Source organism: Somniosus microcephalus, chromosome 6 (genome assembly GCF_052327205.1).
Source record: "Somniosus microcephalus isolate GS21.2 chromosome 6, FLI_Smic_1.0, whole genome shotgun sequence".
NCBI lineage: Eukaryota > Metazoa > Chordata > Chondrichthyes > Squaliformes > Somniosidae > Somniosus > Somniosus microcephalus.
In genome coordinates this window covers 109,380,757-109,407,708 of record NC_140992.1, presented here as the reverse complement: position 1 = coordinate 109,407,708, position 26,952 = coordinate 109,380,757, and the positions used below count along the sequence as shown (strand labels likewise).

Genomic DNA, 26,952 nt, shown 5'->3' with positions numbered 1-26,952 from the left:
TTTTTTCTTCTCCTCTTGACAAGGAAACAGGCTGTGACATCAGCACAAACCCGGCAACTTGCACCCACTGCAGCCATTTCCAGTACAAAAGTGTACAAAGTGGTCGCTGTCAGCACATGTAAATCAAACTCCGCAATTTGTGTTAGTCATGAGGTAGTGGAAACTTGAGATGCAATAACCATCCATAAATATTCAAGCAACTCTGACACCATTTACCACTGAGTGTGATATATTCAGTAATATCTAGAAGAGGCCCACAGTGTTAGCATTATAATAGCTGCTGTAAAGTCTGTGGGTTATATGGTGAATTAATACACAGACTACAAGGGTAACTTTAACAGGACTTTACTATTCGAAGGTCAGGGCGAATCTGCCCAATAAATCCTTACACAGCACTTATATACCGGTGTGGTCACTCCCGGTATTACAGTATACAGCAGCCAAGATAAAGTAGTGCAACACCTAAAATAGTTCTCTTAAAGGTGGACGGTTACATACAATAGTTCTCTTAAAGGTAGAACGGTTACATACACTACAATCCTCCCTTTTTAGCTTACAACATACTTATTCCCCATTAAACATAACATATATCCAACTTCATGTAAAAACAGTTCACAGATGTAGTCTCTGCGGAAACAGTTCACAGATTCAGTCTCTGCGGGAAACAGTTCACAGATTCAGTCTCTGCGGAAAACAGTTCACAGATTCAGTCTCGGTGTAGTCGGTTCACGTTGCTGGAGTGACTCATCCAATAGTCCTTCACTGGACTTAACAGCTTGAACTTCCGTCACTTCTGAACCAGCATTGTTGACTTTTAAAAGTTTGAGTACCTTGGGAAGTTTTTCTACTTCCAAACTGATTTGGCTCCGTACGGAGAGACCACGTGCGTGACCTGGTAGAGGTGATAATGGTTCAGATGGTCATCATCTTCTGCTTCGTCTTTTCCTTTTCTGCTTCTTGGAGACTCTCTGGGCTCCACTGTCAGCTGCCAGCTGCATGCACCGTTCCTCCTTCTCGTCCTCCTTTTTCCGTAGTAGCGCCACCATCTCCCGATGTTCCTTAGACTTTAGGTGATTCTTCATGGTTTCTGCACTTTGGGAGTTTTCATCACAAGCTGGGCAGAGCAGGTCATCGTAATATTCGGTGTCGTCCAACAGGTCATGGTAATATTCGGTGTCGTCCTGAGCTAGGCCAGTGAGAGGGTCTTCTATTTCCTCCATACCCAGCTGGACGTTAGCCAGCTTTTGTTCCAAATCCAGACATCTTTCCTGAAGAGACTTCTTCATGCGTTCAGTTTCATCCAGCTTTTTCTGGGCTTCCTGCAAGTCTTTTACTAATGACCTCATTCGTGATTTCAATACTTCAACTTCATTGGGAGATTGATTGATTGTATTATTCAATCCCTCTACTGGAGCAGCTGTTTCAGCATTCTGTTGTTCAACATTGACGTGAATCAGCGTACTTTTGGCATCCAAGGTTTGCTCTGCTGCCATCTTCTCAGTCTGTGTTGCAACCTCAGCTATTCCAATAACTTTTGGGAGCTCCAAATCCCTCTCCTTTGAAGATTTAGACTCATGTCCAAATTGTTCCCATTTCAGAGTCTTGTCCCTCAGCATATGAAGGAGTTGGCTGACCGTTGACTCTTCTGACCTCATCCGTTTCCCAGTAGCTGCAGGGCTGTTTATAACCTTGCCCTGGGGCTCCTTTGCTGTTTCTACTTCGCCATCATCTGCAGCCTCCACCATTCGAATTTCCACAAATGAATTGTCCGGTGATGCTGCACCCAACTTCAGTAGGAGCTCGGAATTCATGGCGACCAACTCAGCCTTTTCTGCCTGCAATCTGCTAACAAGCACCTTCAGTTGCTGAACATCTTGCTCCACCAGATTAGAGCACGCACCTTCAGAAACCGAATCAGCTTTGATTCGTTTGGCCTCCTTGCGCAGACGGTTTTTGTGCTCCTGCTCCCTTTTCTCCCTCAGCTGTTTCTGTTGTCTTTCCAGATTCTCCCACTCTGTGTCAAAGAACGTTTTCATTGCTTTTATCTCTTGCTCGAGACGGCAACTCAATTGTTCTAATTGCTGTTGTAATTTGAAATGGCGTTGAGTTCGAGCCCGGTGTTCCTCAGACTTGTGCATGTCTGTAAACTGGACAGACTCAGAATTCTCTGCCAAACTATGTTGTTGTTGTTCAGTGGAATTCTGTTCTGAAACTTTGTTCTCCTTTGAAGCATCAGTGTTTATGCATTCCTTCGTTTTTCCAACCTTAGTCAGCAAGTCCATTTTAGACTTGTCTTTCGCACCTGGGCTGGTCTTGTCGTCATCCGTTTCAGAGTCTAAGCTGATTGTCTTCACCGAGTTCTCACTCGTTATTGCTTTTAGGTAGTGCCATTCCGTGTTTATTTCCCTGACCCACTCCCGTCCCAGAAGTGGTGGACCTCCCTCAGGTAGTACATATAAGTCCATTCCTTGGTGTTCTTTGCCCCTGTCTCTCACCTTGACTTGTATCTTTCCCATGGGGTATACTTTATGCCCCGTGTATGTCTGCAATACGATCTTGGTATCTCTCAAGGGTATATGTGAGAATAGCCGGTTGTAATCCCTTCGATTTATGACTGATAGGGCTGATCCTGTGTCCAATTCCATTTTCACTTGGACTCCGGCTACTTTTAGTGTGACCCAGATAGTTTGTAGGTCAGCTTCCTTACTCACATTGTGAATTCTCAGACTACCCAGTTCCTGGCCGTTCGGGTCTGAATCCGAATTCTGTTCATCTGAACTCTTCTCAGCCACCTTGTGTACCTTGCTGTACTTTTCCTGCGGTGACTTTTTTCTGTTGTTGGTCTTCTTTCCTGACCGGCATACTTTAGCTATGTGACCAAGCTTGTCACATTTTCTACATTCCTGGTTTTTAAACCAGCATTGGTTCTGGTCGTGTGTTGTCTTCCCACAACGATAACATTTTGTTGTACCCGAAGTCATTTGATCCACGCTGAGTACCGCTGCCTTCAGCTGCATTTCCACAGTGCCTCTCGCGGCTGCTTCGTGTGATGCTGCAATAAGGACAGCCTTGTCAAGTGTAAGATCGTTCTCTTCGAGCAGTCGCTTTTGTGTTCCTTCCTTCGACAACCCGCACACGAACTTGTCTCTCAATGCCTCTGTCAGATTTTCCCCAAACTGGCAGTATTTCGCTAGTCTACGCAGTTCGACCAAGTATTCCGCATTGCTTTCCTCTTTCCGTTGCGTTCTCGCATAAAATTTGAATCGTTCCGCCAACATCAGCGGTGTGGGGTTCAAGTGATCCTTCAGGACAGCAACAATATCAGCGAAAGTCTGATCCGCCGGTTTAGCTGGTGATAGAAGATGCTTCAATAGCCTGTATGTCTTCGCCCCCATTGCGTTTAATAAGGTGAGAGCTTTATCATCATCTGCTATTTTATTGGCCTCACAATATATCTCGATGCGTTCTACGTACGTGGCCCAATCTTCCACCTCGGAATCGAAGTTGTTGATGTTACCATGCTTAGGCATCTTCACTATCTTTTTGAGAAACCACAACGAATTTGTTCGTTACTTTTTTTTTCCAAAAATGGCGGTTTCCCGCGCTTGTCTTCTTCCCCGCCCACTTTCAAAATGGCGGTTTCCCGCTTCTGTCTTCTCCCCCGCCTACTGGTGGCTTCTCGCGTTTCTTCCCCTGGCGGGAGGGGTAAGCTTTCCTTCGGGCGACGACCGCTGGCTTTCGGAGTTCGCAGCCTGCGCGCCAGCTTCAGTGCGTTCCTTGTTCCCTTTTCTCGGCCGGCAACCGGCGCTGGGGACAACCCGTTGGCGGCGAACAGTTCCAGCCGCTGGGCGGAATCTCGCTCGGTCTCCCTCGCTCGGTCCCGTTCCCCCTTCACTCGGGCTCTGTCTCTCCCTCAGCGGCTTCCAATCGCGCCTCCCCGCCCTCTCGCAGTCCGGTCCTTTCCTCCCCCGGCTGCGGCTGAGTTCTCCGCGGTTTTATTTATTTTTATATCTTCCCGCGCCTTACGATCCCGGTCGCAGTGCCTCGCGGCCTCGGTAGCTGCCCGGCCTTTTTCGCCGGTCGTGGTCTAGCTGTCTCACGACGCTGTTGCGTCTCCCAGCCCGCTTGTAGCCCGGTCTCTCACACCGGCTGCGTTCCCGCTTGTAGCCCGGTCTCTCACACCGGCTGCGTTCCCGCTTGTACCGCGGCTTCCGTGCCCTACGCTGCCCCAGTCTCAGCGCCTCTGGGCCCGACTTCTGTCCGGCTCCTTTCCCCCGACCGTGGTCGAGTTCACCGCCCTTATCCTCCGTTTCTTTTTATTTTCCCCCTACTCACAGTCAACGTGGCCGACTTGCTTCTCTTGGCTGATCGGCTCACTCACCGCCGTGGCAGAAGGGACAATAACAGCCTGTTGCTGATGGAAGGCTTCGTGTCTGAATCCTTCCTTCTTCCTTGTTCTGCAGACTCGAGTCTTCTCTCAGCAGAACGACGAGGGCGGGTGCCTCTTCTCGACGCTCGTTAACTGCTTCGGGTGTGTCGCTGCCGCAGGGTAAGATCAAACCCGTCGCCACTGTAAAGTCTGTGGGTTATATGGTGAATTAATACACAGACTACAAGAGTAACTTTAACAGGACTTTACTATTCGAAGGTCAGGGCGAATCTGCCCAATAAATCCTTACACAGCACTTATATACCGGTGTGGTCACTCCCGGTATTACAGTATACAGCAGCCAAGATAAAGTAGTGCAACACCTAAAATAGTTCTCTTAAAGGTGGACGGTTACATACAATAGTTCTCTTAAAGGTAGAACGGTTACATACACTACAGCTGCGTGTATGATCAAAGGAATAATGTGTCACCACTGCCTTTAATACAGAATTAACTTATGATTGCTCAGCTCTGGGGTCCTTCCTTTGTTTCAGAGAGAGTCATCTGCATGAAGTGTGTTTGGCAAACATTTCCCCTTTCTTCACAAGCGCAAGACATCATTGACATGCATCCCTTCTGGGTGACATTATTTTGATGAAATATGCACAATTCTTCATGTCTTTTTACCGCCCAAACACAAATAACATTTGGTCAACATTTTTTTTCTCTATCAAGTTGTACAAAATGTTGCCTTCTTTCTCAGGCCATGCTATATTACAACTGACAGAATTACATGCTCTCTCACGACATGCTGCATTACAAACTTACTAACATAACGGGGCTAATTTTAACACCCAAAATTAATGGGTTGGGTTCAGGTGGGAGGTTAAAATATTAAAATCTGAAACAGGAACCCAACCCATCTCGACCCCCCCAACTTCTGGTTTTAAAGGAGGCGGGACGGAGGGCGGGCGACAAATCCGCTCTCAGGAGGTGAGTTGGTTGTTGAAGCCTTTTAAAGAGGCTGCGTGCTTGCATTTTTACATGCTTTCTATTTTTAACCCGTGTTGACTGGGGTTCCTGGGGCTCGGGAAATCTGACAGGTAAAAGGAGGCGTGAAAGGCTGGATTTATCAATTAAGTACCTTTATAGCATTGCTTGTGGACCAGGGGTGCTTCTTCCACATCCCCCACCCCACCTCCACGATCTCCTCCCCCCATACCCATCCATTACTGACCCCTCCCGTGATACCGACTCCCCCCTGCGCAATCTTCCCACTCCCAATCATGCTGTACCCCCCCACCCCCGCGATCTCTACCCCCAATATCCACAAAACTTACCTGATCCTAGGCTGCAGCCTTTTCTGGAGCCTTCCTCATCCAACAGACAGCCAACCCTGTCAATCAGGCTGACTTCTGGGCAGGGAATCTCTTTTTAAAAAGAAACAAAACACGCACACCCATTGAAACTCCACAGCGTTTGAGGAAACCCACATTTCTGGGTTTCCCGACCATAACGCCTCCCCTCCCACGACGACACCTACCCCGTGAATATCGTGGCCAACACTTCAAAAGCAACTGACTGGTTGGGTTATATGGCTGTGTACCTCTGGGTGGTTTTACTCATTAACAGGACCAGGGGCATTCTTTGACAAAGCACTCAGGTCGGGAGGCTGAGCGAGCTCATTAGGCACTGGGTTTTGTTAGTGTCTCTTCTTCTTCTTCTTAGGCAGTCCCTCGGAACCGAGGATGACTTGCTTCCACACTAAAAATGAGTTTGCAGGTGACTGATGAGTCCAATGCAGGACCTACAGTCTCTGTCACAGGTGGGACAGACGGTGGTTGAAGGGGCAGGTGGGTGGGGTGCTTGGGTTGATGTGTGCTCCTTCCACTGTTTATGCTTGGCTTCTGCTTGCTCCCGGCGAAGAGACGCGAGGTGTTTGGCACCTTCCTGGATGCTTCTCCTCCACTTTGTGCGGTCTTGGGCCAGGGATTCACAGGTGTTGGTGGGGATGTTGCACTTTTTCAAGGAGGCTTTGAGGGTGTCCTTGAAGCGTTTCCTCTGCCCACCTGCCGTGTCGGTGCTCCGAGTAGAGCACTTGCTTTGGGAGTCTCGTATCGGGCATGCAGACGATGTGGTCCATCCAATGGAGCTGATCGAGCATGGTCAAAGCTTTGATGCTGGGGATGTTGGCCTGAGCAAGAACACTGATGTTGGTGCGCCTATCCTGCCAATAGATTTGCAGGATCTTGTGGAGGCAGCGTTGGTGGTACCTCTCCAGTTCTTTGAGGTGCCTGCTGTACATGGCCCATGTCTCTGAAGCATACAGGAGGGCGGGTATTGTAAAGTCCGCGCCTCAATAATACACGGACTTCGGGAGAACAGTTTAACAGGTACTTTACTGAACAAGAGGCAGCTTGAAACTGAAACTACAGAAGCCTGCTAGGGCCTTTTATACAGGGGTGGTCACTGCCGGTACTGCAGTCTAAGACCAGTTATTCCCTTAAAGGGACATACACAACAGATATCACTACTGCTCTGTAGACCATGAGCTTGGTGCTGGGTTTGAGCTCCTGGACTTCTACTTGGTTAGTGTAGGGTTATTATGGGAAGCAAGAACATAAGAACATAAGAACATAAGAAATAGGAGCAGGAGTAGGCCATTCGGCCTTTCGAGCCTACTCGAGCCTACTCCGCCATTCAGTGAGATCATGGCTGATCTTTGACCTCAATTCCACCTTCCCACACTATCTCCATATCCCTTAATTCTCTTAGTTCCCAAAAATGTATCAGCCTCTGTCTTGAATATACCCAACGACTGAGCCTCCACAGCCCTCTGGGGTAGAGAATTCCAAAGATTCACCACCTTTTGAGTGAAGAAATTTCTCCTCATCTCAGTCCTCAATGGCTGACCCCTTATTCTGAGACTGTGACCCCGTGTTCTAGATTCCCCAGCCAGGGGAAACATTTTCTCAGCATTAACCTGGTTAAGCACCTTAAGAATTTTAGATGGTTCAATTAGACCATAGATCAAGAAGGACCATATTATTGGAAAATCACGGGCAATGCGCATCTAGATTTCCGATTTGCACTGTCAATGGGCGAGACTCCTTGCTGATAATGCCAACTTATATGATTACCCCATCTCTGTGACGATGGCATCTCAACAGGGTCTGAATTTCAGCTCTGTGGACAACAGAAAGGATTTTTCACTAAGGGTTTAATAATTTCAGCAAGTACCAGCCTTGGCTCAGTTATAGCAATTTCACCTCAGAAGGTTGTGAGTTCAAGTCCTGCTCCTCTGAGAGTCTTGAGCACATAATCCAGGCTGACACTTCAGTGCAATACTGTGGTGGTGCCGTTTTTCGGAAAAGACATTAAACCGAAGCCCCATCAGCCTGCTCAGGTGGATGTTAAAGATTCCATGACACAATTTGAAGAAGAGCAGGGGAGATCTCCCGGTGCCTTGGCCAATCACTAAAACAGTTTACCTGGTTACTATTTCATTGCCGTTTGCGGAACCTTCATGGCCTCGCCCCTCCCTATCTCTCTAAACTCCTCCAGCTCTACAACCAGGACACCCAGGATTAAGACTTTAGCCTGACCAGATGACTTGCCAAGGGTTGGAATTTGTGGTAAGAGTACCCCTTTGTCCTTGCAAAATACCATCCCTCCTCCAATCTCCCTTTCCTCTCCAAAGTCCTTGAACATGTTGTCTGTTTACAACTATGCACCATAATGTTAAATCTCTGGTGAAGCATGTAGAAATTACCATATAGACAACAGTGAATTGCAGTACACACATTCTATTCCACAATAAGAGTGAGCCATAACTCGCAATTTAAGAGCCATAACTCATAATTATGGTATGGTTGAATGAGTGCCTGGCAAAAATATAATTCGGCAGGTGTAGCAAAATCCATGTTTATTTCCCCACAGTCACTACACTGGAGATTTGTGACCTGATATTTTGCACTCCTTTAGTCTCTGCATATAATTACCTTCCTCTGTCTAGTAGGGATTTCCTCATCAAAAGGAAGTAACTTCAACCTGTAATAAAATATTATAATCCTATTATCTGTCATGTGAACATGTGCATACTATCGTTCACTTAATAGATATGAAAAAATTATGACCCCACATCAAAGACTGTAAAATCCTGTCTATCAGTGTGCAGCTCACTCCCCTGGACAAGCTTTACAATGTGTAGATAAATGACATAGCCTTTTTAATACAGTAACACTGAGGGCCACAAATGTTCAAGTGGTAACATCACACTAGGCTGCACAGTTAACTAACAGAAGGACCAAAGATCTTGGAGTCAGAAGTTTTGAACTCCATTCAGTAGAATATCAGTTGCATATCTTTGTTGGGTTTGAGCAGTTGAGTTGCCCAGGAAATGTCACATTGCATGTCCAGATGGCCAAGATCCATGGTGCAGAGACATGGTTAGGCAGGCCATTCTGATAGGCTATTGGAGAAATCCTTTGCTAATATAAGGGAGTAATTACGCAAGAAATAAAACAAACTGAATAAACCAATAAAGGGGACACTCTAGAAGCTGTGCGATTCTCCGGCAGCAGTTTCCAGAGGAAATAAATAATAGCCTTCCCTCAACGCCGTAAACTGGACAATTTTGGTCAGAATTAATTAACATTCCCAAACCTAAAAACAAATCAAAATACCCCCATTTTTTTCCCCTACAGTTTTTTTCTTCACTTGCTGCTGTATATAATGATAAAGGATAACCAACGCCTCGATCAGCTTGTCACCAGTTTACCGGACATTTTATTTATATCCATTTTAGAGCAGCTAATAGAAAGGGAATCCTTTTCCTACATTATGACAGTGACTACACAGCACATCATAGGCCGCAAAGCACTTTGGAACGTCCTGAAGTCATGAAAGGCGCTACATAAATGCAAGTCTGTCTTTCTTTTCTTTTTTTCCTTCATGAGCCCATCATGCCTCTCTTCTGCACTTGGCCTATAAAATGTCATTGCACCAATTCCTGTTCTACTGTAACCATTTCTTATTATTTACTTCGATATTAAAGCTAACAATTTTCAATTGACTATTCCAATAGAAAGATAATCTGGGCTGGTGCAAAGGAATCTCCTGAAATACTGGGAAGAAAAATATCTTTTGCACTCCGATGAGGTGCCAGTCATTTGCGACACAAGCAGCTTTGTTCATTGGGATTCTACCCCGCAAAAAGAAAATCAGCTGTAAGCACAATTCAGCTTAACAAGCTTCTCCACGGTTATAACCAGGGTGAAACGGTCCTTTGTAGGGCACTTCTTTCATGAACATTTCTGGCAACTATTTCATCGTGTGAGAAAGGAGCACTGAAAGAAATGCGCAGGGTTTTTGTCATGATTTAAATCATCAGAGTAAGCGGGTGATGCGTTTTGATGCAATTTATTTTGTTATGTTATGGGTCTGCAAATGAATTCAAAAAGATCTCTCAAACATTTTTTACAAGACAGTGCTATTCCTTTAAAAGTGTGCATTGAAATGAGTAAGAGGCACATTTTATTAGGGCAGTACTAGACGACTGTTGCTCTTTAAGATATTCAGGGTTATAAATCCTTAGCAGCCCAGACTGTATCCCTCCTAGTGAATAGTGGATGGGGGGTGAGGGTGTGGTGGTGAGGAGCATCAGCTCCCTGGTGATCCAGTTGGGTGTATGGTGCATCTTAGTCTTTTTATTAGGGATGCTAATGCCACCCGCCTTCATCCATTTTCCCCACAGATTGACTTGGTGTGGGATGCTTTCATTTTCCTGCATGCATCAGGGGTGTCCTGTAGCAGAAATGCGATTGGGTATCCACATCTGACTTCTCAAATTCCCAATATTAGGATGTCGGAGCAGAGGAGTTCTTCCTGGTCTCTTGGGCCAACACTTATCCCTCAACCAATATCACTAAAACAGATTATCTGGTCATTATCATGTTGTTTGTGGGACCTTGCTGTGCGCAAATTGGCCACTGCATTTCCTACATTACAACAGTGACTACACTGCAATAAAGTACTTCATTGGCTGTAAAGCGCTTTGAGACGTCCGGTGGTCGTGAAAGGTGCTATATAAATGCAAGTCTTTCTTTTCTTTTTCCTAATGAAGCCAAATTCTCTCTCCTGTTCACTACATTACAAAAACTTTGGTCTTAAATGTGCCATCTGCCTCGGGCACGTTGAAAGTTTCTTTCAGATGGCTCGAATCTGTTACATTTAAAAAGTGTCAAGTGCAATCCTTGCACCCAAAAAGAATGGAAATCATTCACAATTGAGCAGCATCGCAGTAACACCTCCTGGCCTGGTAGGGGCACCATTGATCTCTACAGCAATGGCCACAGTGCTGCTGAGATGTACAGCTCAGTTCATGAAATGGGAGTGCTGCATGACTAGATTTGAATAAGCAATCAAGTGCAGCATAACCTGCATAGACAACAAATCTGAGTTTCTATAATCCAATATTAATTCCTGATAAGTCTATTTCTAAAATAGAAACATTAACTTAATGGAAGTTGACACTAAAATCTCAGTGTGAGCTCTATAGGAAACTTTTCATTGAGTGCAAAAAGAAAACTAACAAAGATAAGTTTCTTTTGTAATTATATTAAAAGGGCAAGTCTCACTAATGCCTTATAAAAGCCAAACAACTTGTAACTTTAAAATAAAATTTGGAAGAATGAGACTTGAGTCCTGCTTCCTTTATGTCGAACCTAAGTCACTTTCTTTTTTACCCTTTTTTGCCATTCACCATTCATCAGCCACCGACGACAGAAAATTGGAAACCTGCCCACGGCCCTCTGCCAATCTTAATCTGGAATCAGCTGTGGAAAGGTGTTTAAAGTCCTCCTAGCGTGACTTGCCTGCTGATGTCCTCTCTCTCTGCAAGGAGACGTGCCTCTCCTCTGCCTTTCTTGGCACCTGTCCAGGTGACCTGACCAAAGTCACGAACTGTCATGTGGGACATGATGGCACAGACTCACGTAAGTTCTAAAGAGCAGTGCAATGATGCACCAACGCCTATGGGATAGCTCCTTACCCATCCCTGTGTTTAACGGTGTAACGTACAGCTCAAAGTATGTCATTAATATAACTATAAAGAGCATAATTAACACATTGTTTTGTCAACTTCTTTGGATGTTTCATATTCCAAAGTGATAAGCATTTTGACAGATTCAACCTTCATTTTTAGACTGTACCTCCCCGATTCCAGTCGTGAATGAATACTTCACCTCTCCCCACTAGACTATAAGGAGTTTGATTCAGTTTCTCAGGCTGTGTTCTGTCCCACCACTGAAGAGACAGGCACAATCATAGAAGGCCATTTGGCCCATTGTGCTGGCTCTTTGAAAGAGCTACCCAATTAGTCCCACTCTTTCCCCTTAGCCCTGAAAATGTTTGCTTTTATATATATCCAATTCCCTTTTGAAAGTTATTATTGAATCTGTTTCCACCACCCTTTCAGGCAGTGCATTCCAGATCATCACAACTCTCTGTGTAAAAAAAATTATCCTCTTCGCTTCCGGGATCTTAAATCTGTGTCTTCTGGTTACCGACCCTCCTGCCAGTGAAAACAGTTTCTGCCCATCTACTCTATGAAAACCCCTGATAATTTTGAACACCTCTATTCAATCTTACAAAGAAGATTTTTTTTTTCAAAACTGGCACCTGTCTATAAATCTGTGGCTACAATAACAGTCATTGAGATGAAGCAGCTCTATCGATTATTTGAATGGGGGAAATCTTTCAGCAGGACAGTCAGTGCTGTTGTCGAGGTGCATCATCACTTAATTTAAGGGGACAAGCCCCCTTGAACCTCAATTGGGTAAAAATATTTTTTCTTTGAATAACCGAACTAGCACAAAAAAACCTTCCAGAAATGGACAGCAGTGAGAGGGTTAATATCAGCTGTTTTGTGTAGAAATACCCCCATTTTTCATTTTACATCATATTTACAGCATTTGCGATTTATTTCTTATTTGATCCCTTTAATTGGGGTTGGATAATGTTCTGAATTCAGTGCTTATATTTATTGTCCACTGAAATGTAACAGGTTATTAAAGGGTTAAATACAAAAAAAAACTGACTCACATTAAGCTGCAGCAACAATTCCAAACTTACAATACACTTACAAAGCTTGTAACTATTCCCTTTGCAACCACGGTTGTGAATCCACAAAATGACTGCTTCGTATCCTTCAAAGAAATACAATGACAAGAAATTCACATTGATGTAAAATTGCTGTTCTCTGTCTGGGGCTGTTAGCATTCCACAGGACTGTGTTTTCTTCCGTTGAATTATTTGCCCAGTCAAACCACAATCTTACATTTCTTTAAGATTGTGCTGAGCACCTTTTTCCAGCCCTGCATCGCCTGCACACAGCAACTGCTTTGCAAAAAGGGAAACAGATAAGCTCTAATCATTATGCAACTCCTTAATGTAAGCTCCTGGCAGAGCTCATGTACAGCACTAGAACTAAGTCCCTCCAAAATAGTAACAATAAACACCATCTAACTGAGGCACGGCAGGAGATCGACAACTGAAACAAGCCAAGTATGTTCCTCAGACGGGCTTTCTAAGATTCGCCGTAACAAAATGCTCAGTATAATCTATTTCATGCGGACACTTTTCAAGGTAAATTTTTGTTTAATGTTAAGTTTGCTAGCAGTGTGCGAGTCAGGCTACAGCAGGGACTGCTGCCAAGATTGTATATAGAAAGAGTCTGAACAGGGAAGCTGCTTTCTTAGGCATGTGCCCAGATTTCAGCACTCCGACTAACAGCAAAGACGCTGGCCTGATCACATTGCCTATCAGACAGAGAGATTTAATCTGCGATGCTTTGTGGCTCCCTTGTTGCTCTGTTGTGACATGTTGATTTATCCTTTCTGCAAAATCTAAATTTAAATCTCGTTTGTCGAACTGCAGAAAAGAAGCTTTTACTTTTCTCAAACTGGGCTTGCTTGGGTGTTGAGAATTTGGGGTGACGGGTTCAGAGTGTCTATTGTTAATAAACTGGCAACAGTTCACATCTCGAGAGCTGCTCCTTCGGAAACCAAAACTAATGTCTGCGCACTGCATAAACTTGGCAGATTCTGTTTCTTTCCCCCTATTCTGTCATTATCAGCAGATACTATAAGGTATGCTGGTTTTTGTTAGCTCATCGCGGAACTATGAGTGCGTGTCTATATTATATTTTGATTTTCCTGATGTTTGCTGTATGTAGGGTGATACAATTTGCCCATATAATACTGAATGGGGCAGGAATTTGAAGAAAGACTGTCATTGCTCAAAACAGATTTATTCATGCCAAAACAGGTCTGGTCAGGCATGCACAACACAGGTCTGGTCAGGCACGCACAACACAGGTCTGGTCAGGCACGCACAACACAGGTCAGGCCAGGCACGTACAACATAGGTCAGGCCAGGTACACACAACACAGGTCAGGTCAGGTACACACAACACGGGTCAGGTCAGGTGCACAAAACATAGGTCAGGTCAGGCACACACAACACAGGTCAGGTCAGGTACACACAACACAGGTCTGGTCAGGCATGCACAACATAGGTCAGACCAGGCACGTACAACATAGGTCAGGCCAGATACACACAACACAGGTCAGGTCAGGTACACACAACACGGGTCAGATCAGGTACACACAACACAGGTCAGGTCAGGCACGCACAACACAGGTCAGGTCAGGCACGTACAAGATAGGTCAGGTCAGGCACGCACAACACAGGTCAGGTCAGGTACACACAACACAGGTCTGGTCAGGCATGTACAACACAGGTCAGACCAGGCACGTACAACACAGGTCAGCCCAGGCATGTACAACACAGGTCAGGTCAGGCACGCACAACACAGGTCAGGACAAGCACGCACAACACAAGTCTGGTCAGGCACACACAACATGGGTCAGGTCAGGCACACACAACACAGGTCAGGTCAGGTACACACAACACAGGTCAGGTCAGGTACACACAACACAGGCCAGGTCAGGCACGTACAACACAGGTCAGGTCAGGTACACACAACACAGGTCAGGTCAGGCACACACAATACAGGTCAGCTCAGGCATGTACAACACAGGTCAGGTCAGGTACACACAACACAGGTCAGGTCAGGCACACACAACACAGGACAGGTCAGGCACACACAACACAGGTCGGGTCAGGCATGTACAACACAGGTCAGGTCAGGTACACACAACACAGGTCAGGCCAGGCACACACAATACAGGTCGGGTCAGGCACACACAACACAGGTCAGGTCAGGCATGTACAACACAGGTCCGATCAGGCAAGCACAACACAAGTCAGGTCAGGTACACACAACACAGGTCAGGTCAGGCACACACAACACAGGTCAGGTCAGGCATACACAACACAGGCCTGGTCAGGTACACACAACACAGGTCAGGTCAGGCATGTACAACACAGGTCAGGTCAGGTCAGGCACACACAACACAGGTCTGGTCAGGTGCACACAACACAGGTCAGGTCAGGCAAACACAACACAGGTCAGGTCAGGCATGTACAACACAGGTCAGGTCAGGCACACACAACACAGGCCAGGTCAGCCACACACAACACAGGTCTGATCAGGTAGACACAACACAGGTCAGGCCAGACACACGCAACATAGGTCAGGTCAGGTACACACAACACAGGTCAGGTAAGGTACACACAACACAGGTCAGGTCAGGCATGTACAACACAGGTCAGGTCAGGTATACACAACAGAGGTCAGCTCAGGCATGTGCAACACAGGTCAGCTCAGGTACACACAACACAGGTCAGGTCAGGCACACACAACACAGGCCAGGTCAGGTACACACAACACAGGTCAGGTCAGGCATGTACAACACAGGTCAGGTCAGGTACACACAACACAGGTCAGGTCAGGCACACACTACACAGGCCAGGTCAGGCATGTACAACACAGGTCAGGTCAGGTACACAACACAGGTCAGGTCAGGTACACACAACACAGGTCAGTTCAGGCACACACAATACAGGTCAGGCACACACAACACAGGTCAGGTCAGGCACACACAACACAGGTCAGGTCAGGCACACACAACAGAGGTCTGATCAGGTACACACAACACAGGTCAGGTCAGGTACACACAGCACAGGTCAGGTCAGGCACAAACAACACAGGTCAGGTCAGGCATGTACAACACAGGTCCGATCAGGCATGCACAACACAAGTCAGGTCAGGTACACACAACACAGGTCAGGTCAGGCACACACAACACAGGTCAGGTCAGGCATGTACAACACAGGTCAGGTCAGGTACACAACACAGGTCAGGTCAGGTACATACAACACAGGTCAGGTCAGGCACACACAACACAGGTCAGGCACACACAACACAGGACAGGTCAGGCACACACAACACAGGTCGGGTAAGGCACGTACAACACAGGTCAGGTCAGGTACACACAACACAGGTCAGGCCAGGCACACACAATACAGGTCAGGTCAGGCACACACAACACAGGTCAGGTCAGGCATGTACAACACAGGTCCCATCAGGCATGCACAACACAAGTCAGGTCAGGTACACACAACACAGGTCAGGTCAGGCACACACAACACAGGTCAGGTCAGGCATGTACAACACAAGTCAGGTCAGGTACACAACACAGGTCAGGTCAGGCAAACACAACACAGGTCAGGTCAGGCACACACAACACAGGTCTGGTCAGGTACACACAACACAGGTCAGGTCAGGCAAACACAACACAGGTCAGGTCAGGCATGTACAACACAGGTCAGGTCAGGCACACACAACACAGGTCAGGTCAGGCACACACAACACAGGTCTGATCAGGTACACGCAACACAGGTCAGGTCAGCCACGTGCAACACAGGTCAGGTCAGGTACACACAACACAGGTCAGGTAAGGTACACACAACACAGGTCAGGTCAGGCATGTACAACACAGGTCAGGTCAGGTACACACACCACAGGTCAGGTCAGGTACACACAACACAAGTCAGGTGAGGTACACACAACACAGGTCAGGCCAGGCACACACAACACAGGTCAGGTCAGGCATGTACAACACAGGTCAGGTCAGGTACACAACACAGGTCAGGTCAGGTACACACAACACAGGTCAGGTCAGGCACACACAACACAGGTCAGGTCAGGCAAACACAACACAGGTCTGATCAGGTACACACAACACAGGTAAGGTCAGGCATGTACAACACAGGTCCGATCAGGCATGCACAACACAAGTCAGGTCAGGTACACACAACACAGGTCAGGTCAGGCACACACAGCACAGGTCTGGTCAGGTACACACAACACAGGTCAAGTCAGGCAAACACAACACAGGTCAGGTCAGGCATGTACAACACAGGTCAGGTCAGGCACACACAACACAGCTCAGGTCAGGCACACACAACACAGGTCTGATCAGGTACACGCAACACAGGTCAGGTCAGCCACGTGCAACACAGGTCAGGTCAGGTACACACAACACAGGTCAGGTAAGGTACACACAACACAGGTCAGGTCAGGCATGTACAACACAGGTCAGGTCAGGTACACACAACACAGGTCAGCTCAGGCATGTACAATACAGGTCAGCTCAGGTACACACAACACAGGTCAGGTCAGGCACACACAACACAGGTTAGGTCAGGCATGTACAACACAGGTCAGGTCAGGTACACACAACACAGGTCAGGCCAGGCACACACAATACAGGTCGGGTCAGGCACACACAACACAGGTCAGGTCAGGCATGTACAACACAGGTCCGATCAGGCAAGCACAACACAAGTCAGGTCAGGTACACACAACACAGGTCAGGTCAGGCACACACAACACAGGTCAGGTCAGGCATACACAACACAGGCCTGGTCAGGTACACACAACACAGGTCAGGTCAGGCATGTACAACACAGGTCAGGTCAGGTCAGGCACACACAACACAGGTCTGGTCAGGTGCACACAACACAGGTCAGGTCAGGCAAACACAACACAGGTCAGGTCAGGCATGTACAACACAGGTCAGGTCAGGTCAGGCACACACAACACAGGTCTGGTCAGGTGCACACAACACAGGCCAGGTCAGCCACACACAACACAGGTCTGATCAGGTAGACACAACACAGGTCAGGCCAGACACACGCAACATAGGTCAGGTCAGGTACACACAACACAGGTCAGGTAAGGTACACACAACACAGGTCAGGTCAGGCATGTACAACACAGGTCAGGTCAGGTATACACAACAGAGGTCAGCTCAGGCATGTGCAACACAGGTCAGCTCAGGTACACACAACACAGGTCAGGTCAGGCACACACAACACAGGCCAGGTCAGGTACACACAACACAGGTCAGGTCAGGCATGTACAACACAGGTCAGGTCAGGTACACACAACACAGGTCAGGTCAGGCACACACTACACAGGCCAGGTCAGGCATGTACAACACAGGTCAGGTCAGGTACACAACACAGGTCAGGTCAGGTACACACAACACAGGTCAGTTCAGGCACACACAATACAGGTCAGGCACACACAACACAGGTCAGGTCAGGCACACACAACACAGGTCAGGTCAGGCACACACAACAGAGGTCTGATCAGGTACACACAACACAGGTCAGGTCAGGTACACACAGCACAGGTCAGGTCAGGCACAAACAACACAGGTCAGGTCAGGCATGTACAACACAGGTCCGATCAGGCATGCACAACACAAGTCAGGTCAGGTACACACAACACAGGTCAGGTCAGGCACACACAACACAGGTCAGGTCAGGCATGTACAACACAGGTCAGGTCAGGTACACAACACAGGTCAGGTCAGGTACATACAACACAGGTCAGGTCAGGCACACACAACACAGGTCAGGTCAGGCACACACAACACAGGTTAGGTCAGGCATGTACAACACAGGTCAGGTCAGGTACACACAACACAGGTCAGGTCAGGCACACACAACACAGGTCAGGTCAGGCATGTACAACACAGGTCAGGTCAGGTACATACAACACAGGTCAGGTCAGGTACACACACCACAGGTCAGGTCAGGTACACACAACACAAGTCAGGTGAGGTACACACAACACAGGTCAGGCCAGGCACACACAACACAGGTCAGGTCAGGCATGTACAACACAGGTCAGGTCAGGTACACAACACAGGTCAGGTCAGGTACACACAACACAGGTCAGGTCAGGCACACACAACACAGGTCAGGTCAGGCAAACACAACACAGGTCTGATCAGGTACACACAACACAGGTAAGGTCAGGCATGTACAACACAGGTCCGATCAGGCATGCACAACACAAGTCAGGTCAGGTACACACAACACAGGTCAGGTCAGGCACACACAGCACAGGTCTGGTCAGGTACACACAACACAGGTCAAGTCAGGCAAACACAACACAGGTCAGGTCAGGCATGTACAACACAGGTCAGGTCAGGCACACACAACACAGCTCAGGTCAGGCACACACAACACAGGTCTGATCAGGTACACGCAACACAGGTCAGGTCAGCCACGTGCAACACAGGTCAGGTCAGGTACACACAACACAGGTCAGGTAAGGTACACACAACACAGGTCAGGTCAGGCATGTACAACACAGGTCAGGTCAGGTACACACAACACAGGTCAGCTCAGGCATGTACAATACAGGTCAGCTCAGGTACACACAACACAGGTCAGGTCAGGCACACACAACACAGGTTAGGTCAGGCATGTACAACACAGGTCAGGTCAGGTACACACAACACAGGTCAGGCCAGGCACACACAATACAGGTCGGGTCAGGCACACACAACACAGGTCAGGTCAGGCATGTACAACACAGGTCCGATCAGGCAAGCACAACACAAGTCAGGTCAGGTACACACAACACAGGTCAGGTCAGGCACACACAACACAGGTCAGGTCAGGCATACACAACACAGGCCTGGTCAGGTACACACAACACAGGTCAGGTCAGGCATGTACAACACAGGTCAGGTCAGGTCAGGCACACACAACACAGGTCTGGTCAGGTGCACACAACACAGGTCAGGTCAGGCAAACACAACACAGGTCAGGTCAGGCATGTACAACACAGGTCAGGTCAGGCACACACAACACAGGCCAGGTCAGCCACACACAACACAGGTCTGATCAGGTAGACACAACACAGGTCAGGCCAGACACACGCAACATAGGTCAGGTCAGGTACACACAACACAGGTCAGGTAAGGTACACACAACACAGGTCAGGTCAGGCATGTACAACACAGGTCAGGTCAGGTATACACAACAGAGGTCAGCTCAGGCATGTGCAACACAGGTCAGCTCAGGTACACACAACACAGGTCAGGTCAGGCACACACAACACAGGCCAGGTCAGGTACACACAACACAGGTCAGGTCAGGCATGTACAACACAGGTCAGGTCAGGTACACACAACACAGGTCAGGTCAGGCACACACTACACAGGCCAGGTCAGGCATGTACAACACAGGTCAGGTCAGGTACACAACACAGGTCAGGTCAGGTACACACAACACAGGTCAGTTCAGGCACACACAATACAGGTCAGGCACACACAACACAGGTCAGGTCAGGCACACACAACACAGGTCAGGTCAGGCACACACAACAGAGGTCTGATCAGGTACACACAACACAGGTCAGGTCAGGTACACACAGCACAGGTCAGGTCAGGCACAAACAACACAGGTCAGGTCAGGCATGTACAACACAGGTCCGATCAGGCATGCACAACACAAGTCAGGTCAGGTACACACAACACAGGTCAGGTCAGGCACACACAACACAGGTCAGGTCAGGCATGTACAACACAGGTCAGGTCAGGTACACAACACAGGTCAGGTCAGGTACATACAACACAGGTCAGGTCAGGCACACACAACACAGGTCAGGCACACACAACACAGGACAGGTCAGGCACACACAACACAGGTCGGGTAAGGCACGTACAACACAGGTCAGGTCAGGTACACACAACACAGGTCAGGCCAGGCACACACAATACAGGTCAGGTCAGGCACACACAACACAGGTCAGGTCAGGCATGTACAACACAGGTCCCATCAGGCATGCACAACACAAGTCAGGTCAGGTACACACAACACAGGTCAGGTCAGGCACACACAACACAGGTCAGGTCAGGCATGTACAACACAAGTCAGGTCAGGTACACAACACAGGTCAGGTCAGGCAAACACAACACAGGTCAGGTCAGGCACACACAACACAGGTCTGGTCAGGTACACACAACACAGGTCAGGTCAGGCAAACACAACACAGGTCAGGTCAGGCATGTACAACACAGGTCAGGTCAGGCACACACAACACAGGTCAGGTCAGGCACACACAACACAGGTCTGATCAGGTACACGCAACACAGGTCAGGTCAGCCACGTGCAACACAGGTCAGGTCAGGTACACACAACACAGGTCAGGTAAGGTACACACAACACAGGTCAGGTCAGGCATGTACAACACAGGTCAGGTCAGGTACACACCACAGGTCAGGTCAGGTACACACAACACAAGTCAGGTGAGGTACACACAACACAGGTCAGGCCAGGCACACACAACACAGGTCAGGTCAGGCATGTACAACACAGGTCAGGTCAGGTACACAACACAGGTCAGGTCAGGTACACACAACACAGGTCAGGTCAGGCACACACAACACAGGTCAGGTCAGGCAAACACAACACAGGTCTGATCAGGTACACACAACACAGGTCAGGTCAGGCATGTACAACACAGGTCCGATCAGGCATGCACAACACAAGTCAGGTCAGGTACACACAACACAGGTCAGGTCAGGCACACACAACACAGGTCTGGTCAGGTACACACAACACAGGTCAAGTCAGGCAAACACAACACAGGTCAGGTCAGGCATGTACAACACAGGTCAGGTCAGGCACACACAACACAGCTCAGGTCAGGCACACACAACACAGGTCTGATCAGGTACACGCAACACAGGTCAGGTCAGCCACGTGCAACACAGGTCAGGTCAGGTACACACAACACAGGTCAGGTAAGGTACACACAACACAGGTCAGGTCAGGCATGCACAACACAGGTCAGGTCAGGTACACACAACACAGGTCAGCTCAGGCATGTACAATACAGGTCAGCTCAGGTACACACAACACAGGTCAGGTCAGGCACACACAACACAGGTTAGGTCAGGCATGTACAACACAGGTCAGGTCAGGTACACACAACACAGGTCAGGTCAGGCACACACAACACAGGTCAGGTCAGGCATGTACAACACAGGTCAGGTCAGGTACACAACACAGGTCAGGTCAGGTACACACAACACAGGTCAGGTCAGGCACACACAACACAGGTCAGGCACACACAACACAGGTCAGGTCAGGTCAGGCACGCACAACATAGCTCAGACCAGGCACGTACAACATAGGTCAGGCCAGATACACACAACACAGGTCAGGTCAGGTACACACAACACGGGTCAGGTCAGGTACACACAACACAGGTCAGGCACGCACAACACAGGTCAGGTCAGGCACGTACAACATAGGTCAGGTCAGGCACGCACAACACAGGTCAGGTCAGGTACACACAACATGGGTCAGGTCAGGCACGCACAACACAGGTCAGGACAAGCACGCACAACACAAGTCTGGTCAGGCACACACAACATGGGTCAGGTCAGGCACACACAACACAGGTCAGTTCAGGCACACACAACACAGGTCAGGTCAGGTACACACAACACAGGCCAGGTCAGGCACGTACAACACAGGTCAGGTCAGGTACACACAACACAGGTCAGGTCAGGCACACACAATACAGGTCAGCTCAGGCATGTACAACACAGGTCTGGTCAGGTACACATAACACAGGTCAGGTCAGGCACACACAACACAGGACAGGTCAGGCACACACAACACAGGTCGGGTCAGGCACGTACAACACAGGTCAGGTCAGGTACACACAACACAGGTCAGGCCAGGCACACACAATACAGGTCAGGTCAGGCATGTACAACACAGGTCCGATCAGGCATGCACAACACAAGTCAGGTCAGGTACACACAACACAGGTCAGGTCAGGCACACACAACACAGGTCAGGTCAGGCATACACAACACAGGCCTGGTCAGGTACACACAACACAGGTCAGGTCAGGCACACACAACACAGGTCTGGTCAGGTACACGCAACACAGGTCAGGTCAGGCAAACACAACACAGGTCAGGTCAGGCATGTACAAAACAGGTCAGGTCAGGCACACACAACACAGGCCAGGTCAGCCACACACAACACAGGTCTGATCAGGTACACACAACACAGGTCAGGTCAGCCACGCGCAACACAGGTCAGGTCAGGTACACACAACACAGGTTAGGTAAGGTACACACAACACAGGTCAGGTGAGGCATGTACAACACAGGTCAGGTCAGGTACACACAACACAGGTCAGGTCAGGCACACACAACACAGGTCAGGTCAGGCATGTACAACACAGGTCAGGTACACAACACAGGTCAGGTCAGGTACACACAACACAGGTCAGGTCAGGCACACACAACACAGGTCAGGCACACACAACACAGGTCAGGTCAGGCACACACAACACAGGTCAGGTCAGGCACACACAACACAGGTCTGATCAGGTACACACAACATAGGTCAGGTCAGGTACACACAACACAGGTCAGGTCAGGCATGTACAACACAGGTCAGGTCAGGTTCACACAACACAGGTCAAGTTGAGGAGATGGTTCTGTGATAGTAGATTGGCGGTTAGGATCAGATCAGCCATGATCTTATTGAATGGCAGAGCAGGCTCTAGGGGCTGATTGGCCTACTCCTGCTCCTATTTCTTATGTTTCTTATGTTAGGTACACACAACACAGGTCAGGTCAGGCACAGACAACACAGGTCAGGTCAGGTACACAACACAGGTCAGGTCAGGTACACACAACACAGGACAGGTCAGGCACACACAACACAGGTCAGGCACACACAACACAGGTCAGGTCAGGCACAGACAACACAGGTCAGGTCAGGTACACACAACACAGGTCAGGTCAGGCACACACAACACAGGTCAGGTCAGGCATGTACAACACAGGTCCCATCAGGCATGCACAACACAAGTCAGGTCAGGTACACACAACACAGGTCAGGTCAGGCACACACAACACAGGTCAGGTCAGGCATGTACAACACAAGTCAGGTCAGGTACACAACACAGGTCAGGTCAGGCAAACACAACACAGGTCAGGTCAGGCACACACAACACAGGTCTGGTCAGGTACACACAACACAGGTCAGGTCAGGCAAACACAACACAGGTCAGGTCAGGCATGTACAACACAGGTCAGGTCAGGCACACACAACACAGGTCAGGTCAGGCACACACAACACAGGTCTGATCAGGTACACGCAACACAGGTCAGGTCAGCCACGTGCAACACAGGTCAGGTCAGGTACACACAACACAGGTCAGGTAAGGTACACACAACACAGGTCAGGTCAGGCATGTACAACACAGGTCAGGTCAGGTACACACACCACAGGTCAGGTCAGGTACACACAACACAAGTCAGGTGAGGTACACACAACACAGGTCAGGCCAGGCACACACAACACAGGTCAGGTCAGGCATGTACAACACAGGTCAGGTCAGGTACACAACACAGGTCAGGTCAGGTACACACAACACAGGTCAGGTCAGGCACACACAACACAGGTCAGGTCAGGCAAACACAACACAGGTCTGATCAGGTACACACAACACAGGTCAGGTCAGGCATGTACAACACAGGTCCGATCAGGCATGCACAACACAAGTCAGGTCAGGTACACACAACACAGGTCAGGTCAGGCACACACAGCACAGGTCTGGTCAGGTACACACAACACAGGTCAAGTCAGGCAAACACAACACAGGTCAGGTCAGGCATGTACAACACAGGTCAGGTCAGGCACACACAACACAGCTCAGGTCAGGCACACACAACACAGGTCTGATCAGGTACACGCAACACAGGTCAGGTCAGCCACGTGCAACACAGGTCAGGTCAGGTACACACAACACAGGTCAGGTAAGGTACACACAACACAGGTCAGGTCAGGCATGTACAACACAGGTCAGGTCAGGTACACACAACACAGGTCAGCTCAGGCATGTACAATACAGGTCAGCTCAGGTACACACACCACAGGTCAGGTCAGGTACACACAACACAAGTCAGGTGAGGTACACACAACACAGGTCAGGCCAGGCACACACAACACAGGTCAGGTCAGGCATGTACAACACAGGTCAGGTCAGGTACACAACACAGGTCAGGTCAGGTACACACAACACAGGTCAGGTCAGGCACACACAACACAGGTCAGGTCAGGCAAACACAACACAGGTCTGATCAGGTACACACAACACAGGTCAGGTCAGGCATGTACAACACAGGTCCGATCAGGCATGCACAACACAAGTCAGGTCAGGTACACACAACACAGGTCAGGTCAGGCACACACAACACAGGTCTGGTCAGGTACACACAACACAGGTCAAGTCAGGCAAACACAACACAGGTCAGGTCAGGCATGTACAACACAGGTCAGGTCAGGCACACACAACACAGCTCAGGTCAGGCACACACAACACAGGTCTGATCAGGTACACGCAACACAGGTCAGGTCAGCCACGTGCAACACAGGTCAGGTCAGGTACACACAACACAGGTCAGGTAAGGTACACACAACACAGGTCAGGTCAGGCATGCACAACACAGGTCAGGTCAGGTACACACAACACAGGTCAGCTCAGGCATGTACAATACAGGTCAGCTCAGGTACACACAACACAGGTCAGGTCAGGCACACACAACACAGGTTAGGTCAGGCATGTACAACACAGGTCAGGTCAGGTACACACAACACAGGTCAGGTCAGGCACACACAACACAGGTCAGGTCAGGCATGTACAACACAGGTCAGGTCAGGTACACAACACAGGTCAGGTCAGGTACACACAACACAGGTCAGGTCAGGCACACACAACACAGGTCAGGCACACACAACACAGGTCAGGTCAGGTCAGGCACGCACAACATAGCTCAGACCAGGCACGTACAACATAGGTCAGGCCAGATACACACAACACAGGTCAGGTCAGGTACACACAACACGGGTCAGGTCAGGTACACACAACACAGGTCAGGCACGCACAACACAGGTCAGGTCAGGCACGTACAACATAGGTCAGGTCAGGCACGCACAACACAGGTCAGGTCAGGTACACACAACATGGGTCAGGTCAGGCACGCACAACACAGGTCAGGACAAGCACGCACAACACAAGTCTGGTCAGGCACACACAACATGGGTCAGGTCAGGCACACACAACACAGGTCAGTTCAGGCACACACAACACAGGTCAGGTCAGGTACACACAACACAGGCCAGGTCAGGCACGTACAACACAGGTCAGGTCAGGTACACACAACACAGGTCAGGTCAGGCACACACAATACAGGTCAGCTCAGGCATGTACAACACAGGTCTGGTCAGGTACACATAACACAGGTCAGGTCAGGCACACACAACACAGGACAGGTCAGGCACACACAACACAGGTCGGGTCAGGCACGTACAACACAGGTCAGGTCAGGTACACACAACACAGGTCAGGCCAGGCACACACAATACAGGTCAGGTCAGGCATGTACAACACAGGTCCGATCAGGCATGCACAACACAAGTCAGGTCAGGTACACACAACACAGGTCAGGTCAGGCACACACAACACAGGTCAGGTCAGGCATACACAACACAGGCCTGGTCAGGTACACACAACACAGGTCAGGTCAGGTCAGGCACACACAACACAGGTCTGGTCAGGTACACGCAACACAGGTCAGGTCAGGCAAACACAACACAGGTCAGGTCAGGCATGTACAAAACAGGTCAGGTCAGGCACACACAACACAGGCCAGGTCAGCCACACACAACACAGGTCTGATCAGGTACACACAACACAGGTCAGGTCAGCCACGCGCAACACAGGTCAGGTCAGGTACACACAACACAGGTTAGGTAAGGTACACACAACACAGGTCAGGTGAGGCATGTACAACACAGGTCAGGTCAGGTACACACAACACAGGTCAGGTCAGGCACACACAACACAGGTCAGGTCAGGCATGTACAACACAGGTCAGGTACACAACACAGGTCAGGTCAGGTACACACAACACAGGTCAGGTCAGGCACACACAACACAGGTCAGGCACACACAACACAGGTCAGGTCAGGCACACACAACACAGGTCAGGTCAGGCACACACAACACAGGTCTGATCAGGTACACACAACATAGGTCAGGTCAGGTACACACAACACAGGTCAGGTCAGGCATGTACAACACAGGTCAGGTCAGGTTCACACAACACAGGTCAAGTTGAGGAGATGGTTCTGTGATAGTAGATTGGCGGTTAGGATCAGATCAGCCATGATCTTATTGAATGGCAGAGCAGGCTCTAGGGGCTGATTGGCCT

At 48.9% G+C, this 26,952-nt stretch overlaps 1 protein-coding gene across 6 annotated transcripts in view; it reads left to right on the top strand.

Annotated features, from left to right (window-relative positions):
• LOC147115980 (uncharacterized) overlaps nucleotides 1-26,952 on the top strand; it is a 650,930-nt gene that overhangs the window by 214,505 nt on the left and 409,473 nt on the right. For 2 of the 6 annotated variants that reach the window (XM_085990664.1, XM_085990663.1), the window contains exon 1: nucleotides 11,773-13,015. The exons of the other annotated variants lie outside the window; for them this stretch is intronic. In XM_085990664.1, the coding sequence (XP_085846790.1) occupies nucleotides 12,977-13,015 (39 nt within the window). In that variant the 5' untranslated portion in view covers nucleotides 11,773-12,976. Of the gene's footprint in view, nucleotides 1-11,772; nucleotides 13,016-26,952 lie in introns of those variants that run through there. 6 annotated transcript variants of the gene reach the window in all.